At 43.9% G+C, this 19,507-nt stretch overlaps 1 protein-coding gene across 1 annotated transcript in view; it reads left to right on the forward strand.

Annotated features, from left to right (window-relative positions):
* LOC116971774 (short transient receptor potential channel 2-like) overlaps positions 1–17,327 on the forward strand; it is a 31,801-nt gene extending 14,474 nt beyond the window's left edge. Inside the window, exons 7-12 of the mRNA XM_033018879.1 lie at positions 6,334–6,504; positions 7,396–7,466; positions 9,077–9,244; positions 10,438–10,556; positions 11,421–11,619; positions 17,108–17,327. Coding sequence (XP_032874770.1) covers positions 6,334–6,504; positions 7,396–7,466; positions 9,077–9,244; positions 10,438–10,556; positions 11,421–11,619; positions 17,108–17,327 — 948 coding nt within the window. The remainder of the gene's footprint in view (positions 1–6,333; positions 6,505–7,395; positions 7,467–9,076; positions 9,245–10,437; positions 10,557–11,420; positions 11,620–17,107) is intronic.
* The last annotated feature ends 2,180 nt before the right edge of the window (positions 17,328–19,507 follow it).

Genomic DNA, 19,507 nt, shown 5'->3' on the forward strand with positions numbered 1-19,507 from the left:
GAGTGCCCTCGAGCTTGAAGGTCAAAGACACTCTTCTTAACTCACGGATTAGTGGGACAGCCCCTTTAGTTGTTAAAGGTCACCATGCAGTTATACACGTTGCACGTTTAAATGCTTCTTTTGCATCTATTTTTCTTTCAAAATTTGCATATTACTCACTAGGGCAGAACTTTGAGCAAGTTTAAAAAGGTTTACCCCCTATTAAGTGATCCTTCGTGCATTTTTCTAAGAATTTCATCTATCAATTGCAACCTAGATTTTTGGCCTATTTATCCTCCTGATTACTATTTACCCTCCTGATCTCCCAAGATACAACTGTACAAGCTTTCTTACAAATTCACAATATTAAATCTGCCAGCCAATGTAGACTTCTACTCTAGTTCAAGCACTCCTAGAAATAGTGGAATTTCTTACCCTCTTAAATCCTTTGTAAATTTACAATGTAATCCGGCATTAATATTTTTCAAGTGTTCTAGGTGTTTTAATGGCATTGAAAGGCTACATTGATTACACATTCCTGATAGGACTTGACCTGACCTTGGGCTGCCTTCTACAATTATTTTACAATTGCGTGGCTTGTCATGCATATTATTTCAAAGGGCAATAAACAAACTGCTAGAGAAACTCAGTGGGTCAGGCAACATCTGTGTAGGGAAATAGACTGACGATATTTTGGCTAAGGACCCTTCATCAGATTCCAGCATTTGCAGTCTCTTGTATCTCCTTCTTTTGACAGCTATTGGAAATCAACAATAATGATATGAAAGTGGCCAAGCAAATATAGAAACTTGGATTGACTTTCCTGAAGGCCATTATGAAGGTTTTCATAACAAAAATCCATAATTTTCATGATTATTTAATTGACCACAAGTTAAAAGATTGTTATGAATTTCAAATTCATTTCTTCCTGAGATAGATAATTTTCTTTTTTTTTATACCTCAGTGATGATTTGCATTATAGAAACATAGAAACATAGAAATTAGGTGCAGGAGTAGGCCATTCGGCCCTTCGAGCCTGCACCGCCATTCAATATGATCATGGCTGATCATCCAACTCAGTATCCCGTACCTGCCTTCTCTCCATACCCTCTGATCCCCTTAGCCACAAGGGCCACATCTAACTCCCTCTTAAATATAGCCAATGAACTGGCCTCGACTACCCTCTGTGGCAGGGAGTTCCAGAGATTCACCACTCTCTGTGTGAAAAAAGTTCTTCTCATCTCGGTGTCTTTATCCATCCTGAGATATTTTAATTATAGGTCTTAAGGGTAAAGAATTAATTATCCTTTTTAGACATTGGACATGTGGAAAGAGTTCTGGTAATATTTCTCAATCATTCGTTTTCAAATCAAAGTAAAGAATTCAAAATAAAATCATATGCCAAATGTAGATGTTACAGTTAAAAATGTTTGAAAAATTAGAATTATTAAACTGAAGGGCTGAGGAAGGGTGTAGTGTAATGACTCTGTCCCACTTAGGAAACCTGAATGGAAACCTCTGGAGACTTTGCGCCCCACCCAAGGTTTCTGTGCGGTTCCTGGAGGTTTTTGTCAGTCTCCCTACCTGCTTCCACTACCTGCAACCACCTGCAACCTCCAGGAACCGCACGGAAACCTTGGGTGGGGCGCAAAGTCTCCAGAGGTTTCCGTTTAGGTTTCCTAAGTGGGACAGGGGCAATACAATTTAAGAAGTCAGTCTACATGTCCTGGAACCTGGTCCAGACACGAGCTTTAGTCTCACCAAGGCAACTGGAGAATTTAAATTCACGTAATTAAATACATTATCTGATAAAAAAACGTTTTAATAGAGTCATAGGAGTCATACAGCAAACAAACAGACCCTTCAGCCCAATTTGTCCTTGCTGACCCTCCCATTTGTCTGCATTTGATTCATATAGAAACATAGAAAATAGGTGCAGGAGTAGGCCATTCGGCCCTTCGAGCCTGCACCGCCATTCAATATGATCATGGCTGATCATCCAACTCAGTATCCTGTACCTGCCTTCTCTCCATACCCCCTGATCCCTTTAGCCACAAGGGCCACATCTAACTCCCTCTTAAATATAGCCAATGAACTGGCCTCAACTACCTTCTGTGGCAGAGAGTTCCAGAGATTCACCACTCTCTGTGTGAAAAATGTTTTTCTCATCTCGGTCCTAAAGGATTTCCCCTCTATCCTCAAACTGTGACCCCTTGTCCTGGACTTCCCCAACATCGGGAACAATCTTCCTACATCTATCCTGTCCAACCCCTTAAGAATTTTGTAAGTTTCTATAAGATCCCCCCTCAATCTCCTAAATTCTAGCGAGTACAAGCCGAGTCTATCCAGTCTTTCTTCATATGAAAGTCCTGCCATCCCAGGAATCAGTCTGGTGAATCTTCCCTGTACTCCCTCTATGGCAAGAATGTCTTTCCTCAGATTAGGAGACCAAAACTGTACGCAATACTCCAGGTGTGGTCTCACCTAGACCCTGTACAACTGCAGTAGAACCTCCCTGCTCCTATACTCAAATCCTTTTGCTTTATAACTCCCCAAGCCGTTCATTTCTATGTACCTATACAAGTGTCTTTTAAAAGTTGTTATTCTACTTGCCCCAAGTACCTTTTATGGCAGCTCATTCCATATATCCACCATCCTATGTGTGAAAAAGTTGCCCTCTGGTTCCAACTAAATCTTTCACCTCTCACCATAAACCTATGTCCTCTGCTTCTTCATTCCCCCACCCTGGGAAAAGGCTCTGAGCATTCACCCTATCAATTCCCCACATGATTTTGTAGACCTCTAAATAATCACCCCGTAGTCCCCTGCGCTCCAAGGAATAGTCCAAGTTTTCCCAATCTCTCCCTTTAGTTCAGGCCCACAAGTCTTGGTTGTAAATCTTCTCTGCACTTTTTCCAGTTTAATGATCTCCTTTCTACAGTAGAGCGGCCAATCTAAACATAATACTCCAAATGTGGCCTCATCAATGTCTTGTATAACTGTGACATAATGTCCCAACTTCTGTACTCAATATTTTATATTCTGTACTTGGCGACACCAATCATAGTCTAGGCAACCGTTGTACCAAACACTTGCACTGCCTGCTGGATCTCCCAATTGCTAACCATTTTAAATGTCCATAGCGGGTCCGTAGGAGTTCGTGGATGTCTCGTAGCGGCTTGTAATGCTAACGGTAGGTACTCGGGACATCCGGTAACTCGTGACGTTTTTTCATCCCTGCAAAAAATGTCCACGAGTAAAAAAATACTCGTGATGAAAATAATTGTTACTTTTTATACCTACCATTAGCATTACGAGCCGCTACGAGACATCCACAAACTCCTACGGACCCGCAACGGACATTCTCTGAGTTCGAATCAGGGGAGAACTTGGGAGAACTCATGAATTACCTCGTACGGTGGGACAGGGGCTTAACTCCCCGACACATCCCCACACTGATCTTTTTTTCGTGGGTCTCTTCCATTGTAAAGAGTGAGGCCACATGCAAACTGGAGAAACAACACTTCATATTCTGCTTGGATAGCTTAAAATTTAACAGTATGAACATTGAATTGTCCAATTTTAGGTAACCAACATACAAGCACCATCCCTCCCCCAACATCTCCCTCCCCTCACTTTTGTTTCCCCCCACTCTTCCCTATGTCCCAACTGGATTTGCACCCCTTTCTCCACTTTCCCCTATCCTTCCACCTATATTCCATCCTCTGGATTCACAATTCGAACCCCTTTAATTTACTTTAGAGATACAGCATGGAAACAGGACCTTCGGCCCACTGAGTCTGCACCGACCAGCGATCACCCTGTACACTAGCATCATTCCACATACTAGGAACAATTTACAATTTTACTGAAGCCAATTAACCTACAAACCTGTACGTCTTTGGAGTGTGGGAGGAAGACCTACTCCTGCACCTATTTTCTATGTTTCTATGTTTCTAAGAACATGCATGTGTCAATGCCAATGTATTCTTGCCAGAGTGAAAGCCAGGTGTAACAAATATAGGGAATCTGGCGGTGAGGGATATTGAGGGTTCGACAAAAGTGAAACAAGGAAGTATTTGATAGGTGTGAGAAACTAATGGTGGGGAAGTTCTGGCAAGAGTACAATAAATGTAGAGAGGTGCTTTAAAAGGACATTTAGAAAGCTGAGAGAGATCACAAAAATAAGTAATTGGCTGACCGGATTAAGGTAAATCCAAACATAATCTAATTCTTCAAGAATATTAAAGACAAAAGGAAAATCAGGGAACGGGTGGAGATGATTAAGGACAACGTAGGCAATCTGTGCCTGGAGCCAGCAGGTTTAGGTGAGTCCAAAATGAATACTTTTCATCAGAGAATTTGTAATTGGAGAATTCAGTGTAGGTGACGTCTAGTGCAGGTTTGATAATTAAAGAAGTGTCCTCAATGCTGTCATAGTCTTAATGATAGTTAAACCCTAGGACTGGATGGGATTTATCCCAGGCTGTGAGGGAGGCAAGGGAAGAGATGCTGGGGCTCTGACTGAGACTGTCAAAAGCTTCACTGGACACAAGTGAGATACCGGATGACTGGAGAATGGCAAATATTGACCCCCTTGTCAAGAAAGGCAACTGGGTAAAGCTGGTAACTCTAGACCTGTGATCCTAACATCGGTGGTAGGGCAGATACTGGAAGAATTCTGAGGGAGAGGATTACTGATCATTTGGAAAGAAAGAGGCTAATCAGAAACAGCCAACATAGCTTTGTCAAGGGCAGATTGTGTCTGACCAATTTGAATGTATTCTTTAAAGAGATAAGAAAGTGGATTGATGTGGGCTAGGCAGTTGATGTAATTTACATGGATTTTGGTAAAGCCACTGACAGAGTTCCGAATGGGAGACTGGTTCAAAAGTTTAAAGCTTGTGGAATTTATGACGTTAATAAACTGCACTGAAAATTAGCTTGGGAATAAGAGACAGAGATTGATAATAGAGAGTTGTTTGGCAATTCTATGTCCATGACCAGTGCTGTCCCACAAGGATCGGTGCTGGGACCCTTGCTGCTTGTAATAAATGTGAATGACTCTGATGTGGATGTGGAAGGCATGGGGCATGGATGGCACTATAATTGGCAGGGTTTTTGATAGTGTGGCAGGCACTTAGGCTGTACTGATAGATCGAAGTGATGATGAAATTAACTGAAAGTGAACAGATAGTGACGATGGTTAGCAAAAATTACTAAAGGATCTTGATCAGTTGGGCAAGTGGACTGAGGTGTGGTTAATGATGCTGATAAGTGTGAGGTGTAGTATTTTCGGAAGTCAAACCAGGCCAGGATGTACACAGTAGGACTCTGGAGAGTGTTGTAGAGCAGAGGGATCTCGGAGTGCAGGTATATAATTCCCTGAAAGTGGCATCACAGATAGATAGGATGATCAAGAAGACTTTTGGTACATTAGTCTTCATCAGTCAGAGTTTCGAGTGTAGAAATTTGGATGTTATGTTACAGTTGTACGTGTTGTTGGTGAGGCGGCATTTGGAGCATTGTGTTCAGTTTTGGTCACACTGCTATAGGAAGAATGTTGTCAAGCTGGAAAGCGTGCAGAGACGATTTGCAAGGATAGTGCCAGGACTTGAGGACCTGAGCTATGGAGATAGGTTGGGCAGGCTAGGACTTTATTCCTTGTAGCACAGAAGACTGAGAGGCGATCTTATGCAACCATGAGGGGAATAGAAAGGGTGAATGCACATTCTTTTACCCAGAGTCAGGGACTCAAGAGCTAGAGGACATATGTTTAAGGTGAGAGGGGAAAGATATAATAGGAACAAGAGAGGCAACTTTTTCACGGAGGTTGGTGGGTAGATGGAACGAGGTAATTGAGGCAGGTACTATAACACCATTTAAAAGACATTTGGATAGGTACATTGATAGGAAAGGTTTAGAGGGATATGGGCAAAACTTGAGCAGTTGTGACTAGTGTAGATGGGGGCATCTTGGTCAACATGGGTAAGTTGGGCTGAAGGGCCTGTTTTATGACTATGACTGTATGTGTCTAGGTGTGCGTTTGAATTGCTTAAGCATAGAAGGCAATGGACCAAGTGCTGGGAGATGGGATTAATATGGATGGGTGCTCATTGGTCAGCATGGACAAATTGGACTGAATGGCCTATTTCCTTTCTGTGGCTCTATGTCAGTCTCTTTGACACTTTGTAATATTGCCTATCAGAAAGCATTAGTAATACAGCTTTGCATGTGTATAGCATTTAATCTGTGTTTGCTGATATCATAAAAATGATGAATGAAAATTCATAGCTGAGGAATAACATAATTATTAGTTATTTAGTAATTTTCACTTGTGTTGAATGAATACAGGACTGGTGGAGAGTTTTAATTGCTACTGTAGCCATTGCGCTCACTGTGTACCAGATTGCAGAGGAGTTCGTCGAAATCCACTCTTCAAATACAAAGTTTTCTCGCTGGAAGGAGTGGAGTGCCCAGGAAATAATGAAAGATCTAAACTTATGCCACCCACGGTGGCCAGAGGTACAAAAGATCATGGATTTTCTACAGGAAATGATATCTTAAACATTTGAAAGGCTACATGTAATTCCGTTTAAATAATTTGCAGCAGAAAGTTAAATTCCAAATAACTTGTTTAATTTTGGTCCGTTAGTTCAACCAAGGAACAGTGAGATCTGGGAGATATCAATCTATGTTTCATCCTGGCACACTGATCACATACATCTTAAAATTCAATGATTTTGAAATATGTTTTCACTGTAAAGATGGATCAGACTTCTGTGCACAACTGTAGAGAAACCAACAGTTTGCAGGAAATCATCTTTATAGAATTGGATTGATAAACAAATATGTTTCAAAAAAGTTATTTAAATAATTTAACTAGCATGTCATCGGATATTTTATCTTCAGAATGATTATTTTCATTTTTTAATTTTCTGCTCAAAATGTTATGTTCACCTTCAACACATCATATGTTAATAATTTAATCCTTAATTAGTTTAGTTTAGTTTACAGCGCGGAAACAGGACCTTCGGCCCACTGAGTCCATGCCGACCAGCGATCCCTGCATATTAACACTACCCTACACACACCAGGGACAATTTTACATTCATACTAAGCCAATTTACCTACAAACCCGTACGTCTTTGGAGTGCGGTTCAAAACCGAAGATCTTGGATAAAACTCACACGGTAATGGGGAGAATGTACAATCTCTGTACAGACAGCACCCGTGGTCGGGATCGAACTCTGGTCTATGGCACTAAAAGCGCTGTACGGCAGCAGTTCTACTGTTGCGCCACAATGCCACTCTAAATTGGATGGAACTGTTTATTGATACAGCATGCAACAAAAAAAGGTTTTTCTGTACTCGGTACACGTGGTAATAATAAACTAAACTAAACTCTATTTGCAGGAGGAGTCATATCTTAAGAAGCAACTGAGTGCACTAGATGACCTGCATCCCCACTATTTCAATGATTTTTGGTAAGGATATCGACCAAAGTTTTCTTCTAGTTGTACAATATGCATGAGTTTGTCATTAAATATTGTCTTCAGTTAGCTGCTATTTATTTGTGGGCTGACACTAAGGGCCCACTCCTGTTGTAATTGGGGAAAAAGCAACCAGAAAATGGTAAAAGTGGCTATTATTTACAAGTGATCACATTGTTAAATATTCATAAACACCTGAATGCACGACCCATAACTTTTGTGCCAACTTGGGCAAGTGCTCCAATTCATGCTATTATAAGTGAGCAGATCTTCCATTGCCCTAAATCATCGGGTGCCCACCTGTTGGTATGCTTTGTATCAGGACCCACTTTGGAAGACTTCCAATGGGAGCCCAGCCTCCTGCACTACACCATGGCTCCATGTGGCACAGGGGCAGTGTTAGTGCAGGCAGTGGGCTGCACTCACAGAATGGTCTCATCAACCTGTGCGTCTCCTATCTACCCTGTATAAGTGCTGGTGTTAAGGATAAAATTGAGGCACTGTATTATTAATTATTGTACATTTATTGTTCCATTATTACATTATTGGGCCTGTAAAACTGCAGCAAGTTTGGCAATCAAACACTGTTGACTCTTGACCACACTTAAATTGAATTCTAAATAAAATATGACTCTATACAATTCCTGTCTTTAAATTTGCTCATGATACCTTCATTGATGGACGAATAACAGGTAACAATGTCAGAATAGACAAACAAGTTTGATCATTTAATTAATTTGTGCCAGAACAACATCTTGCTCTCAACGTTAGTATGACCAACAACCTGATTGTTGACTTCAGGAAGGGAAAGCTGAGGATCCATGAATTTTGTCTTCATCGATTGAACGGCGGTGGTGTCAACAAGTTCATGTCCCTAGACATGCAGATTTCTGAAGAACTGTCCTGGGCCCAGCACAATGATGCAATCATGAAGGGAGCTCAACAACACGTCTACTTTATAAAAAGACTGAGGGGATTTTGTACATTGCCAACTACTCTATTGATCTTCTACAGACTATAGCACTGACTGGTTGTATCATAACCTAACTCGGTAATTCAAAAACTGTGGAGCAAATAAGGCTACAGAAAATGGTGGGCATTGACTGGTTCATCATTAGTATTGCTTTGTTGTATTAATTATGTTTAGAGATACAGTGTGGAAACGGGCCTTTCGGCCCACCGTGTCCACGCCGACCAGCGATCACTTGTACACTAGTTTTATCCTACAAACTAGGGACAATTTACAGAAGCGAATTCATCTACAAACCTGCACGTCTTGGGAATGTGGGAGGAAACCGGAGAACCTGGAGAATATCCACACTGTCACAGGAAGACCGTACAAACTCTGTAAGACAGCAGCTGTAGTCGGGATCAACCTCGGGTCTCTAGCGCTATAAGGCTGCAAATCCACCATTGTGTTATTGATTATTGTATATTTATTGTTCTGTTATTATATTAATAGGCCTATAAATATGCAGCAAGTTTGGTAATCAAACACTGTTGACTCTTGGCAACACTTATGTTTAAATCTAAACAAAATATGACTCTTTAGTTCATCTACAGTGATTTACATCACTGACATGACTGTTATCTGTTTTTCGCAGGAATTTGTTTGATTGGTTGGTCTATCTGTTACTCTTTGCTTTGATTGGAACTTATGCAGCTGATCTGTCAATGTCTAGTGATACTATTCACACAACCCATATTCGACTTTGTGCAGTAACAACAATATTCCTTTGGTTACGAGTCATGAAACATGCACGAGCAATCAGGTATGGAACTCCCTTGTTACTTATTTTCATTTGAAAGACGCAACACCAAAATCTGTGACTTTTCCTCCCTTCCCCTCACTTTGCAACACTCATTCCAAGATGCAAAAGGCAACGTGGGGAATTTTCGCCATGGGTTCTACTGCATCCATATATCTTATTAAAATATTAGCAAAGTATCAAGGTAAATTTTATTTCTAAAAATGTAAAAAAATTGTTTTTAACTTTTTAGAGGTGCCAGTTCACTGTACTTGTGTATAATGACACAAAATAGCACTGGTCATTGCTGACTAGTCAATCAAAATGCGTGAAACACATTTGTTAATGCAAAAATATTTTCCAAGCAAAATCTTTGAACCGTCAAGCACTAAGGTTGCCATGCAACTGTCAGCTGCACATGTAGACACACATTCACACTATGGCATTTAAAGATATTATACCAGTGTACACAATACTAGGTGGGCTGAGTCAGAAGAAAGGGCATGAGGAAGAAAGCAAGGTGAACAAGGCAGCTTTCATCACAGGTGAACGAGCACCTAAGTCATTTAAGTGTTGTTCATAAAATGGAGCAAAAATTAGACAAATGTTGTGCAATGAGTACAAAGAATTATGTAACATTAATATTTGTAACTTTTCCTCTCTTTCCCTCATTTTGCAACAACTTTCTCGAAAGCTTCTCTCGGAGTCAGGGGCAAAAAATATAAAGTTCATCTGCTCCATTATTCATCTGATTATGGATCAACATAATCTTTTCTGCATTATCCCCATACACCCTTTGATTCCCTTGATGTGCAAAAGACTATCAATCTCTATTGAACAAATTCAGAACAGAACCGCTTTCTCCGTGCCTTATATCCTTTCAGGTTTCATGTAATCCTTGTCAGTCCCCAGGTTCCTTCCATTCTCTGTGCCTTAAAATCCCTATTTATATTTGGATACTAGGACAGTTCTGTCATGAGTGAGTTCCAAATAAAATGTAATGTATTTAATGTTACTCCGCTGTTCAATTCTAAGTAAAAATATTTCCTTACACTCTGGTCACTAGTGCTGCTACTTTGAATGGTGTGTGTGTTTATTATATATATATAAATTGGATCTCTTTACTCTTCTTCAATGTTACTCGTAGTTTATGGCCTACAAAACTATGACATATTTATACTTATTTATCCTGTAACATGATTACTTTTCTGGCGCAGAGCCCTAGGACCTTTTATAGTGATGCTCGGAAAAATCATTGTGGACCTCCTCAAGTTCCTTTTTCTTTATGGAGAGTTTTACATTCCTTTCGCATGTGCATTTTGGATAATCTTTGGAGGTAAGTATTTTGTTTGCCTGCAGATTATTACATGAATATTGAATTTTATCATTTGATTAGAACCTGGGAGGAATAGAGTCTCTTGTAACAAACCATATATGTTTCTGAATATTTTTTGAGGTACAGATGAAGTTACAGAAGGGCGTAGGCTCAAAACAAACATTCCCTGTGAATATGGTTCACTAGAGGATTATTAACATGTATTCTTCATTGCACGTTAAAGGGGGATTTCAACCCTGTCACTTGTACACTGAAAACTACATGTTTGTTAAGCATTATAGAATCATGACTCACCTGTAATCTATGCTTATGTCGAAATGTAGGGATATAAGAGAGATGGCAGTGAATTTATCTGAAGTGGGGAGGGGGTTGAAGTGGGTGTGAGAAGTGGGAGAGGAATGATGTGGAGGGAAATAATGGTTCTATGTATTTCTGATCTCTACTGAATTAAAAGGACATGGCTCATGAGTTCCCAAGTTATCACAGTTCGCCTTCGTACTTGCCCCTTGGAATAGGAGTGGGTCGAGTATGTGTCCTGCATGTGGGGAGCAGCTACCAATCCTAGGGCCACATTGTGGGTTGCAGGTCTTTTGGGGCCTTCAGAACTTTGGAGCTCTGTCCCATAAGGCTTTTAAGTGGACCTAGTTCCTTTTGTTGGAACAGAACGTTTCTCAAATAATACCAATGACCCACCCACCAGAAATTGTGGCAGTGTCGGCAGCTTCTACTTTGGAATTGAAAACAATGTTAGTGGGAAGGGACCAGAGAACCTAAGCCCATGTGAATAGCCACACATGACATAAATAATTGTTGACAGCATTGTCTGATACATAATCTTTGTCCCTGACATTTTCTTGCATACAGGCCTTGTACCAAATATGGCAACTATACCCCAGATGCTTTTCACTGTATTTCGGATAACTCTGGTTGATGATTATGGATTTGATGAGATGTATGTCATCGATCCAGTAATGGCATATTTGCTCTGTGGAACATTTCTTGGGGTGTCGAGTATTCTGTGTATCAATCTTCTCATCGCATTGCTTTCAGACACGTTCCAAAGGTATACAACAAAAATTCTGACATTGCTTGGCAATTTACAGGGTAAATGCATGCTCTTGAGGTACTATTAGATATATGGAACATAGGTGCAATAGAAACAGCACAATAGGATTCTGGATTATTGGGGTAGAAGAGATAGTCTTCCTAATCAAATCAATGGTGTCTTGTTGAATGTTTACTGGATACCAGGCTTAGCAGTTGGCCCTGTTATGGTATAGCACATCGCAACAGATCGTCGCAAGTGTGCAAACTATTTTCAACACAGTTCATTACAGTTAATTCCAGGAAATTCAGTGAGCAAAATTGAGAAAAAGTAGTGGATGACATACAACTCTCAATGGAATTGACCAAAAAGAAATAAGAAACTTCTGATTAACCTGGCTATGTATAATTTCCAGAGACATAGTATCATACAGCCCTTCAGCCCAATTTACCCATGCTGACTATAATGCCCTATGCTAATCACACCTGTCTGTTTTGCCACTACCCCTCTAAACTGTATGTCAAAATGATGTACAATAGGTGGGCCTGACCTTATTCTTTGACTTTGTTGTATCATGGAACTGTGAACTGCCAAAGTTCCATAGCACCAATTAGAGAGACTTATGGAACAATAGGGCATCTTCCAACCTTATCTACTGCATCTGCTTTTCCAGATGTGGACTCCCATATATCGGCGAGACCAAGGGCAGGCTCGGCAATCATTTTGCTGAACACTTCCATTCAGTCCGTCTAGACCTACATGATCTCCTGGTTGCTAAACACTTTAATTCCCCCTCCCACTGACCTTTCTGTCCTGGGCTCCTCCACTGTCAGAGTGAGCCCCAACGCAAATTGAAGGAACAGTACCTCACATTTCCCTCACCTAGTTGTCCGACTGGTTTTTCTGTCCACCTGATTAAATTTTACTGATTGTATGCCTCGTTGTCAACTTCCCCTCAGCTAACAATGATCCATTCTACATTCTCCTTGAACTTTGTCCCTTTTGATCTCTCGTTATCACACCTTACCCTTCCTTATCTCTACGTCTCCCTCTCCAGTGACTCTCAGTCTCAAGATGTGTCTCGACCCGAAACGTCACCCATTCCTTCTATCCAGAGATGCTGCCTGTCCCGCTGAGTTACTCCAGCATTTTTTTGAATTGAATTGAATTGAATTGAATCCTTTATTTGTCATTCAGACCTTTCGGTCTGAACGAAATGTCGTTGCCTGCAGCCATACATGTAATAATAAACAACACACAATAAACACAGATTAACATCCCACAGTGAGTTCACCAAGCACCTCCTCACTGTGATGGAGGCAAAAGTCTTAGGGTTGCTGTCTCTTCCCTCCTCTTCTCCCTCTGCGCTGAGGCGATACCCCACCGGGCGATGGTAAGTCAGTCCCGCGGTTCAAGCTCCGCGGCCCGGGGGTGGTCGAAGCTGCCGCCCTCCAGTCCAGCGGACGCAGTTGTTGCCACGGGAGCTCCGGAAAACAGGCATCAACCTGTGACCCGCGAGCTCCCGACGGTGTCGTCCACTGGCCCGCGGCCGAGCCCCGGATTCAGGTCGCTGCCGCCAGAACACCGCCTCAGCCGCCGGAGCACCGTCTCCGCCCCGCACCGGGCTGCCCCCACGGGAGCGTCTCAGCCCCGCACCGGGCCGCCCACACGGGAGCGTCTCAGCCCCGCACCGGGCCGCCCCTATGGGAACGCCTTCCAGCCAGGAGCCGGGCCGCCCTCACAGGAGTGTCTCAGCCCCGCGCCGTCCGCCCTCACCGGAGCGCCTTCCAGCCGGGAGCTGGGCCACCCACACGGGAGCGCCTTCCAGCCGGAAGCCGGGCCGCCCTCACAGGAGTGTCTCAGCCCCGCGCCGTCCACCCTCACCGGAGCGCCGAGTCGAGCCGCTGCCCGAACGCCGCCGCAGCTCGAAGACGGCCAGCTGGTAAGTCCTGGCTGGCTCTACCTCCGGATCCTCGAGGTCGGTCACAGGTTGGAGGGCGCCAGCTCCGCCATTAGGCCTCAGCTCAGGCGGGGGAAGAGAAGGGGGATACGACAAGAAAGTCGCATTCCCCCGAAGGGAGAGACAGAAAGCCCTGTTTCACCCCCCCCCCCCCACACACATAACACAACCTAATAACCAAAAGTTTAACTAAACAAGACAAAAAAAACACAAAAAAGTAAAAACAGACAGACTGCAGGCGAGCCGCAGCCGTTTCACAGCGCCGCCACTTCCGAAAAGTGTATTTTGTGTCTATCTTCGGTATAAACCAGCATCTGCAGTTCCTATACAGGGCATCGTCAATTGAGTTGCATTTCCACAGCTATTTGCAGGGCAGGCAGGTAGGGGGTAAAGCTGTTGGGAGTTAGTGTCAAAAGAGAATTTTCTCCTGAATGTTACGACTGGTGCCGTTTTGATCTAGGGCACGTATTCACGTCAACCACTTACTGCCAGATTTTACAGTTAGGTATTCTGTTTTGAGATAATGCCTTAGAAGAGTGTAATCATATGGAAGATGGCCTACATAAAATGTATCCTTAGGCATGACAGGAATGGAATTCAATAGCATCTTCATTCAGGATATATCCTCCCACTTCCATGAGGCTTCCTAAAGGACCAAAGAAGTACCAGATAATGGATAAATATTGTGTGCTCTTGCATTAATTAACAACATCAGATGCAGGGACAGATCTTTCTCAACTACCGGTGCTGGCCTATTGTTGTCCTGGCATGTTATCTTGGAAAAATTGTTACAAACAAATCAGGCTTGTGAAATTGAGCAGTCCATTCTTTTCTAGTGACTGCATGGTGGTGTCATGCTGGGAAGGCTTAGAAAACGATTGGATGTGGTAGCCTAGAGAGCATTGACGCATTAGAGTGAATTAGAAGAAGGGAGTTAAGGGCCTGTCCCACGAGCATGCGACTGCATGCGGCGAGCGGGTCCAAACTGAAAGCGGGTGTCACGCGGAGGTCGAGTGATCCCGTACGAGTTGACGTGAAGTTCGAGCGAAGGCGTACGGCGTCGAGACGCTGCGCACGCCCGTCGAGGCGGTGCGTACGGCGTCGAGACGCTGCGCACGCCCGTTGAGGCGGTGCGTACGGCCTCAATGCGGCTGCGGGCCGGCAGGCTGTTGCCGCACGGAATTTTTGGACAGTGTCATTTTTTCGGAGCCCCGCGCGATGTTGGGACCAGCCGCGCACAACTCCATACGACTCCGGCGATCGAAATGGGACCGGCCCTGCGAGGCGGTACGGCTCAAGCGACCACGTTAGGTCGCGCTTTACCCTGTGGGACAGGCCCTTAAGTTAACTTCTTTTTATCCATCTATGCTGCATCTGCGCCCAAGATGAGGTGTTCCATACTAGGGCATCGGAATGTCCTAATTCTTTAGGGAATGGGGGTTCCCCTCTTCCATTATAGACGAGGCCCTCACTAGGGTCTCCTTGATATCCCGCAGCTCCACTCTTGCTCCCCCTCCCCCCATTCATAACAGGGATGTCCTCACCTTCCACCCCATCAGCCATCGTATACAGTACATAATCATCCAACATTTTCGCCACCTCCAACGGGATCCCTCCACTAGCCACATCTTCCCATCTCCACCCCTTTCCGCTTTCTGCAGAGACCGTTCCCTCCACAACTCCCTGGTCAACTCGTCCCTTCCCACCCAAACCATCCCCTCCCCAGGTATTTTCCCCTGCAACCGCAGGAGATGCAACACCTGTCCCTATACCTCCTCCCTCGACTCTGTCCAAGGACCCCGACAGTCTTTTTAGGTGAGGCAGAGGTTCACTTGCACCTCCTCCAACCCCATCTACTGTATCCGCGGATCCAGGTGTGCTCTCCTATACAGTATATCGGCAAGACCAAGAACAGGCTCGGTGATTGTTTCGCTGAACACCTCCGCTCAGTCTGCCTAAACCTGCCTGATCTTCTGGTTACTTAGCACTTTAATTCCCCTTCCCATTCCCACACTGACCTTTCTGTCCTGGGCCTCCTCCATGGCCAGAGTGAAGCCCAGCGCACATTGGAGGAACAGCACCTCGTATTTCACTTATACCCCAGCGGTACGAACATTGACTTCTCTAACTTCAAGTAGCCCTTGCTTACCCTCCCTCTCCATCCCCTCCCCCTTCCCAGTTCTCCGACCAGTCTTACTGTCTCCAACTACATTTTACCTGTGTTTGATTTGTTGTTACCATCTCCCAACTAACAATGATCTAACAAGGCCCTATAACCCCCACAATTAAAATGTGGATTATGGAAATGTCGGAGACCCTACACCTGGAAAGAAACAGATTTGTCTTAATAGACAAACAAGAACTTTTTGTTAGAATATGGTCTCCATTCATTGACTATTTGAAGGGGTAGATCGGTTCAGCACGGGAACCTAAATGAAACTTGAACTCAGGATTAGATGAAAAGTTATACTTTATAATCCACAAACCTATCTCCAAAGATTTATTATTAGTAAATCATTTCCTTCTTTTTTTTATCTTAACATTTGTGTTTTTTTTCCCTCTTTCTCTCTTACTTCCTATCTTTAAAAAAAACTAGAAGCAGAACCAATCCACAATTGATATTAATAATGTACAACTGATATACATGAAATGTTTATAATATGTGTTTGCTTCTAATAAAAATATTAATTAAAAAAAATAAAAGATCTATTCTACTTAATCTTCTTTCCCTTTGTCCTGTTTTCACTCCTTACACTTCCTTATCTATACATTGCCTCATCTATGTACCATCCACTCCCCTGGCATCAGTCAGAAGAAAGGTCTCAACCCAAAACGTCACCCATTCCTTCCTACTTATCATGATGTGGCAATTTATGTAAGGTCTGTCAGAGTTGAAGTTCTTTACAATAGACTGCAAAAAAATGAGGAGGCACAAATGTAACACTTTAAAATGGTAGGGAAGATATAATAGAAATTTTAGATGGATACTTGAATTCCATCAATAATTGGGAAGTTTAGGGAACAGTTTCAAATTTATCATGGAATATTAGAGCTATCAACTTTTTTTCCAAATATCTGCCAATGCATTTAATGAAAGCATTCCCAGGGTCAATTGACTTTCTCAAAAAACATCTGGAAAATGATATCTAAATAGATTGAAGGTTAAAAGGATAAATGGTTAAATTATGGGGGCATATATTGTGCATGCATGTGTGTGTTCTTCTGATGTGTTTTTTTCTCTCTGTGTTTACTGATGCTCCTATGAATTACCTTGGGAGATTTTACAACAAAATGACATTATAAATACAAGTCTTTGAAGGATAGGATTGAAAAGTGGCAGCATGAATAGATATTTTGAATTATTGCAGAATTTTGCCTGTAATGACTAACTGTGGGTATGGTGAGGTGAGGGGAGCAGAATTCAGGACATGGTAGATTTTATACTTCCTTAGGGGGAGAACGAGGACTTTTGTCTAATGCTTTCTTGTATTTGTCACGGATATTCTGGGTGAGCATCTGTGAATTGCTCATGGTTTGTTATTTCAGAGTGTATGACAACGCAAATGCTAATGCAGCCATGCAACAGGCTAGTATTGTATTGTATGTTGAAGACCATCTCAGTAAGAAGAAAACTAATGCATTTCAAGAGTTTATACAGACATCGTGTGCACCATTAGAGATATTCTTCGATGATGATATTACAATTGATCAAGAAGATGATCTGAAAAAAGTCACCATTCAGATAAAGGTAATAAGAATCTTCTGATGTAACTGTATTTTGTCAAATCAAATGCATCATAACCTGAACCATAAAATGCAATAAGAAAAATTGAGTATTTTTGTGTGCTGTTAACAAACAACAATCTCAAGTCCAAACTGAAGGAGTGAGGTGAGGGTTTATTTTCAGACATTTTGTATAAAGTATGATATATGAACATTTGAATCCAGTGTGTTAAGTCCTGAAATTGAAAGGAGGCTTTAATGAAACAACCATGAACCTATCAGGAGTTGGAAACATCTCACTGGTTACTGTTGTCCTACAGATCTAGAATAATTTATGTCGTTCTTAACCGTCTTCTGAGGTGGTATAAGTATTCTAAAATCATGATTGACCTGTAGAATACAATGGAAAGCTCATCGGACGGATGTAGTCTGGGCTGAGGGGATATGGGAATTGGTGGGGAGGTGATGGAGTGATATGGGAGAGAATGGTTCAATCTACTTCCAATCCTCATTACATCAAAGGGGCAAAGCTTAAGAGTTCCAGATTGTGGCCAGAAAATAATGTGGTTGTATAAAATCAATATACACTCTAAAAAAGAAGCATTCTAACTGTTTATCAATGTTACAGTGGAATTACAAATAATGTCTCTCTTGTTCATGCTGTCTTTATTTCAACTAACATTCTTTGTCTTTCCTGGAAGCAACTCATTATCTGTGCTCATTACTCGTTTATAGAGTTTAGCAGCATTGAGGCAGATCCTTCAGCTTAACTCATTCATCTATATTACTAAAATTCTGTTCTTGACCGGTTTTGGCCATCTGTGCTGCGATTTCCGAGAGAACGCCGCCACCACCTACGGCCGTCATTTTTGGCCACCTCGCTCAGAGCCCCCCTCCGCCGTATGTGTGCCGAGGATTTTTCCCGTCGATGAAAAATGACAACTATATTAATATTTTTACAAAATTCCCCATTCTCTCTGCTGCTCCTGCTGGTGGGAGGGGGAGGGAGTATAAAACCAGGAAGTGGTGTGCCTCAATTAATCTCTGCAAGCTGGAGCTCTGTCAATTAGTCTCTGTCACTCTGAGCTCTGAATGACACTGAACAAATGTCTACAGCACAGTGAGTGAGTACCCTTAATTTGGTTTGAAAATGAAAATATAGATAGTTTGAAGTAAAATAGCACTGCCTGCAAATGGTTGTTTGGGTTTGGGTTGAGTAAAAAAGGCACTCTCTCTCTCTCCACCTGTCTCTCCCTATCCCCCCCCCCTCTCCTCTCCCCCCTCTCCTCTCTCCCTCCCTCTCCCCCTCCCTCTCCCCCCTCCCTCTCCCCCCTCTCCTCTCTCTCCCCCTCTCCTCTCTCTCCCCCCTCCCTCCCCCCCCTCTCCCCTCTCCCCTCTCCCTCCCCTCCCTCCCCTCCCCCCTCTCCTCTCCCTCTCCCCCTCTCCTCTCCCCCCCCCCCTCCTCCCTTCCCCCCTCCTCTCCCCTCCTCTCCTCTCCCCCCCCTCCTTCTCCCCCTCCTCTCCCCCCTCCTCTCCCCCCTTCCTCTCCCCCCTCTCCTCTCCCCCCCCTTCCTCTCCCCCCCCTCCTCTCCCCCTCCTCTCCCCCCTCTCCTCTCCCCCACCCTCTCTCCCCCCCCTCCTCTCCCCCCTCCTCTCTTCTCCCCCCCCCTCCTCTCCCCCCCCTTCCTCTTCCCCATTTCCTCTTCCCACCCCTGTCGCTCTACCCCCCTTGTCCTCTTCCCCCCCTCATCCCTCCTCCCCCCCTCCCTCATCCCCCCCTCCCTCTCCCCCCCTCTCCTCCTCTCCCCCCCTCCTCTCTCCCCCCCCTCTCTCTCCCCCCCTCTCCCTCTCCCCCCCCCCTCTTCCCCCCTCTCTCCCTCCCCCTCCTCCTCTCTCCCCCCCCCCCTCTTCCCCCCCTCTCCTCTCCCCCCCTCTCCTCTCCCCCCCCTCCTCTTCCCCCCCCCTCTTCCCCCCTCGTCCCTCCCCCCTCTCCCTCTCCCCCCCTCCTTCCTCTTCCCCCCCCTCCCTCCCCCCTCTCCTCTCCCCCCCTTCTCCTCCCCCTCCTCCTCTCCCCCCTCTCCTCTCCCCTCCTCTCCCCCCCTCTCCTCTCCCCCCCTCTCCTCTTCCCCCCTCTCCCTCCCCTCCCCTCCCTCTCTCCCCCCCTCTCCTCTCCCCCCCTCTCCTCTCCCCCCCCTCCTCTCCCTCCCCCTCTCCTCTTCTCCC

This window comes from Amblyraja radiata, chromosome 4 (genome assembly GCF_010909765.2).
Source record: "Amblyraja radiata isolate CabotCenter1 chromosome 4, sAmbRad1.1.pri, whole genome shotgun sequence".
Taxonomy (NCBI): Eukaryota; Metazoa; Chordata; class Chondrichthyes; order Rajiformes; family Rajidae; genus Amblyraja; species Amblyraja radiata.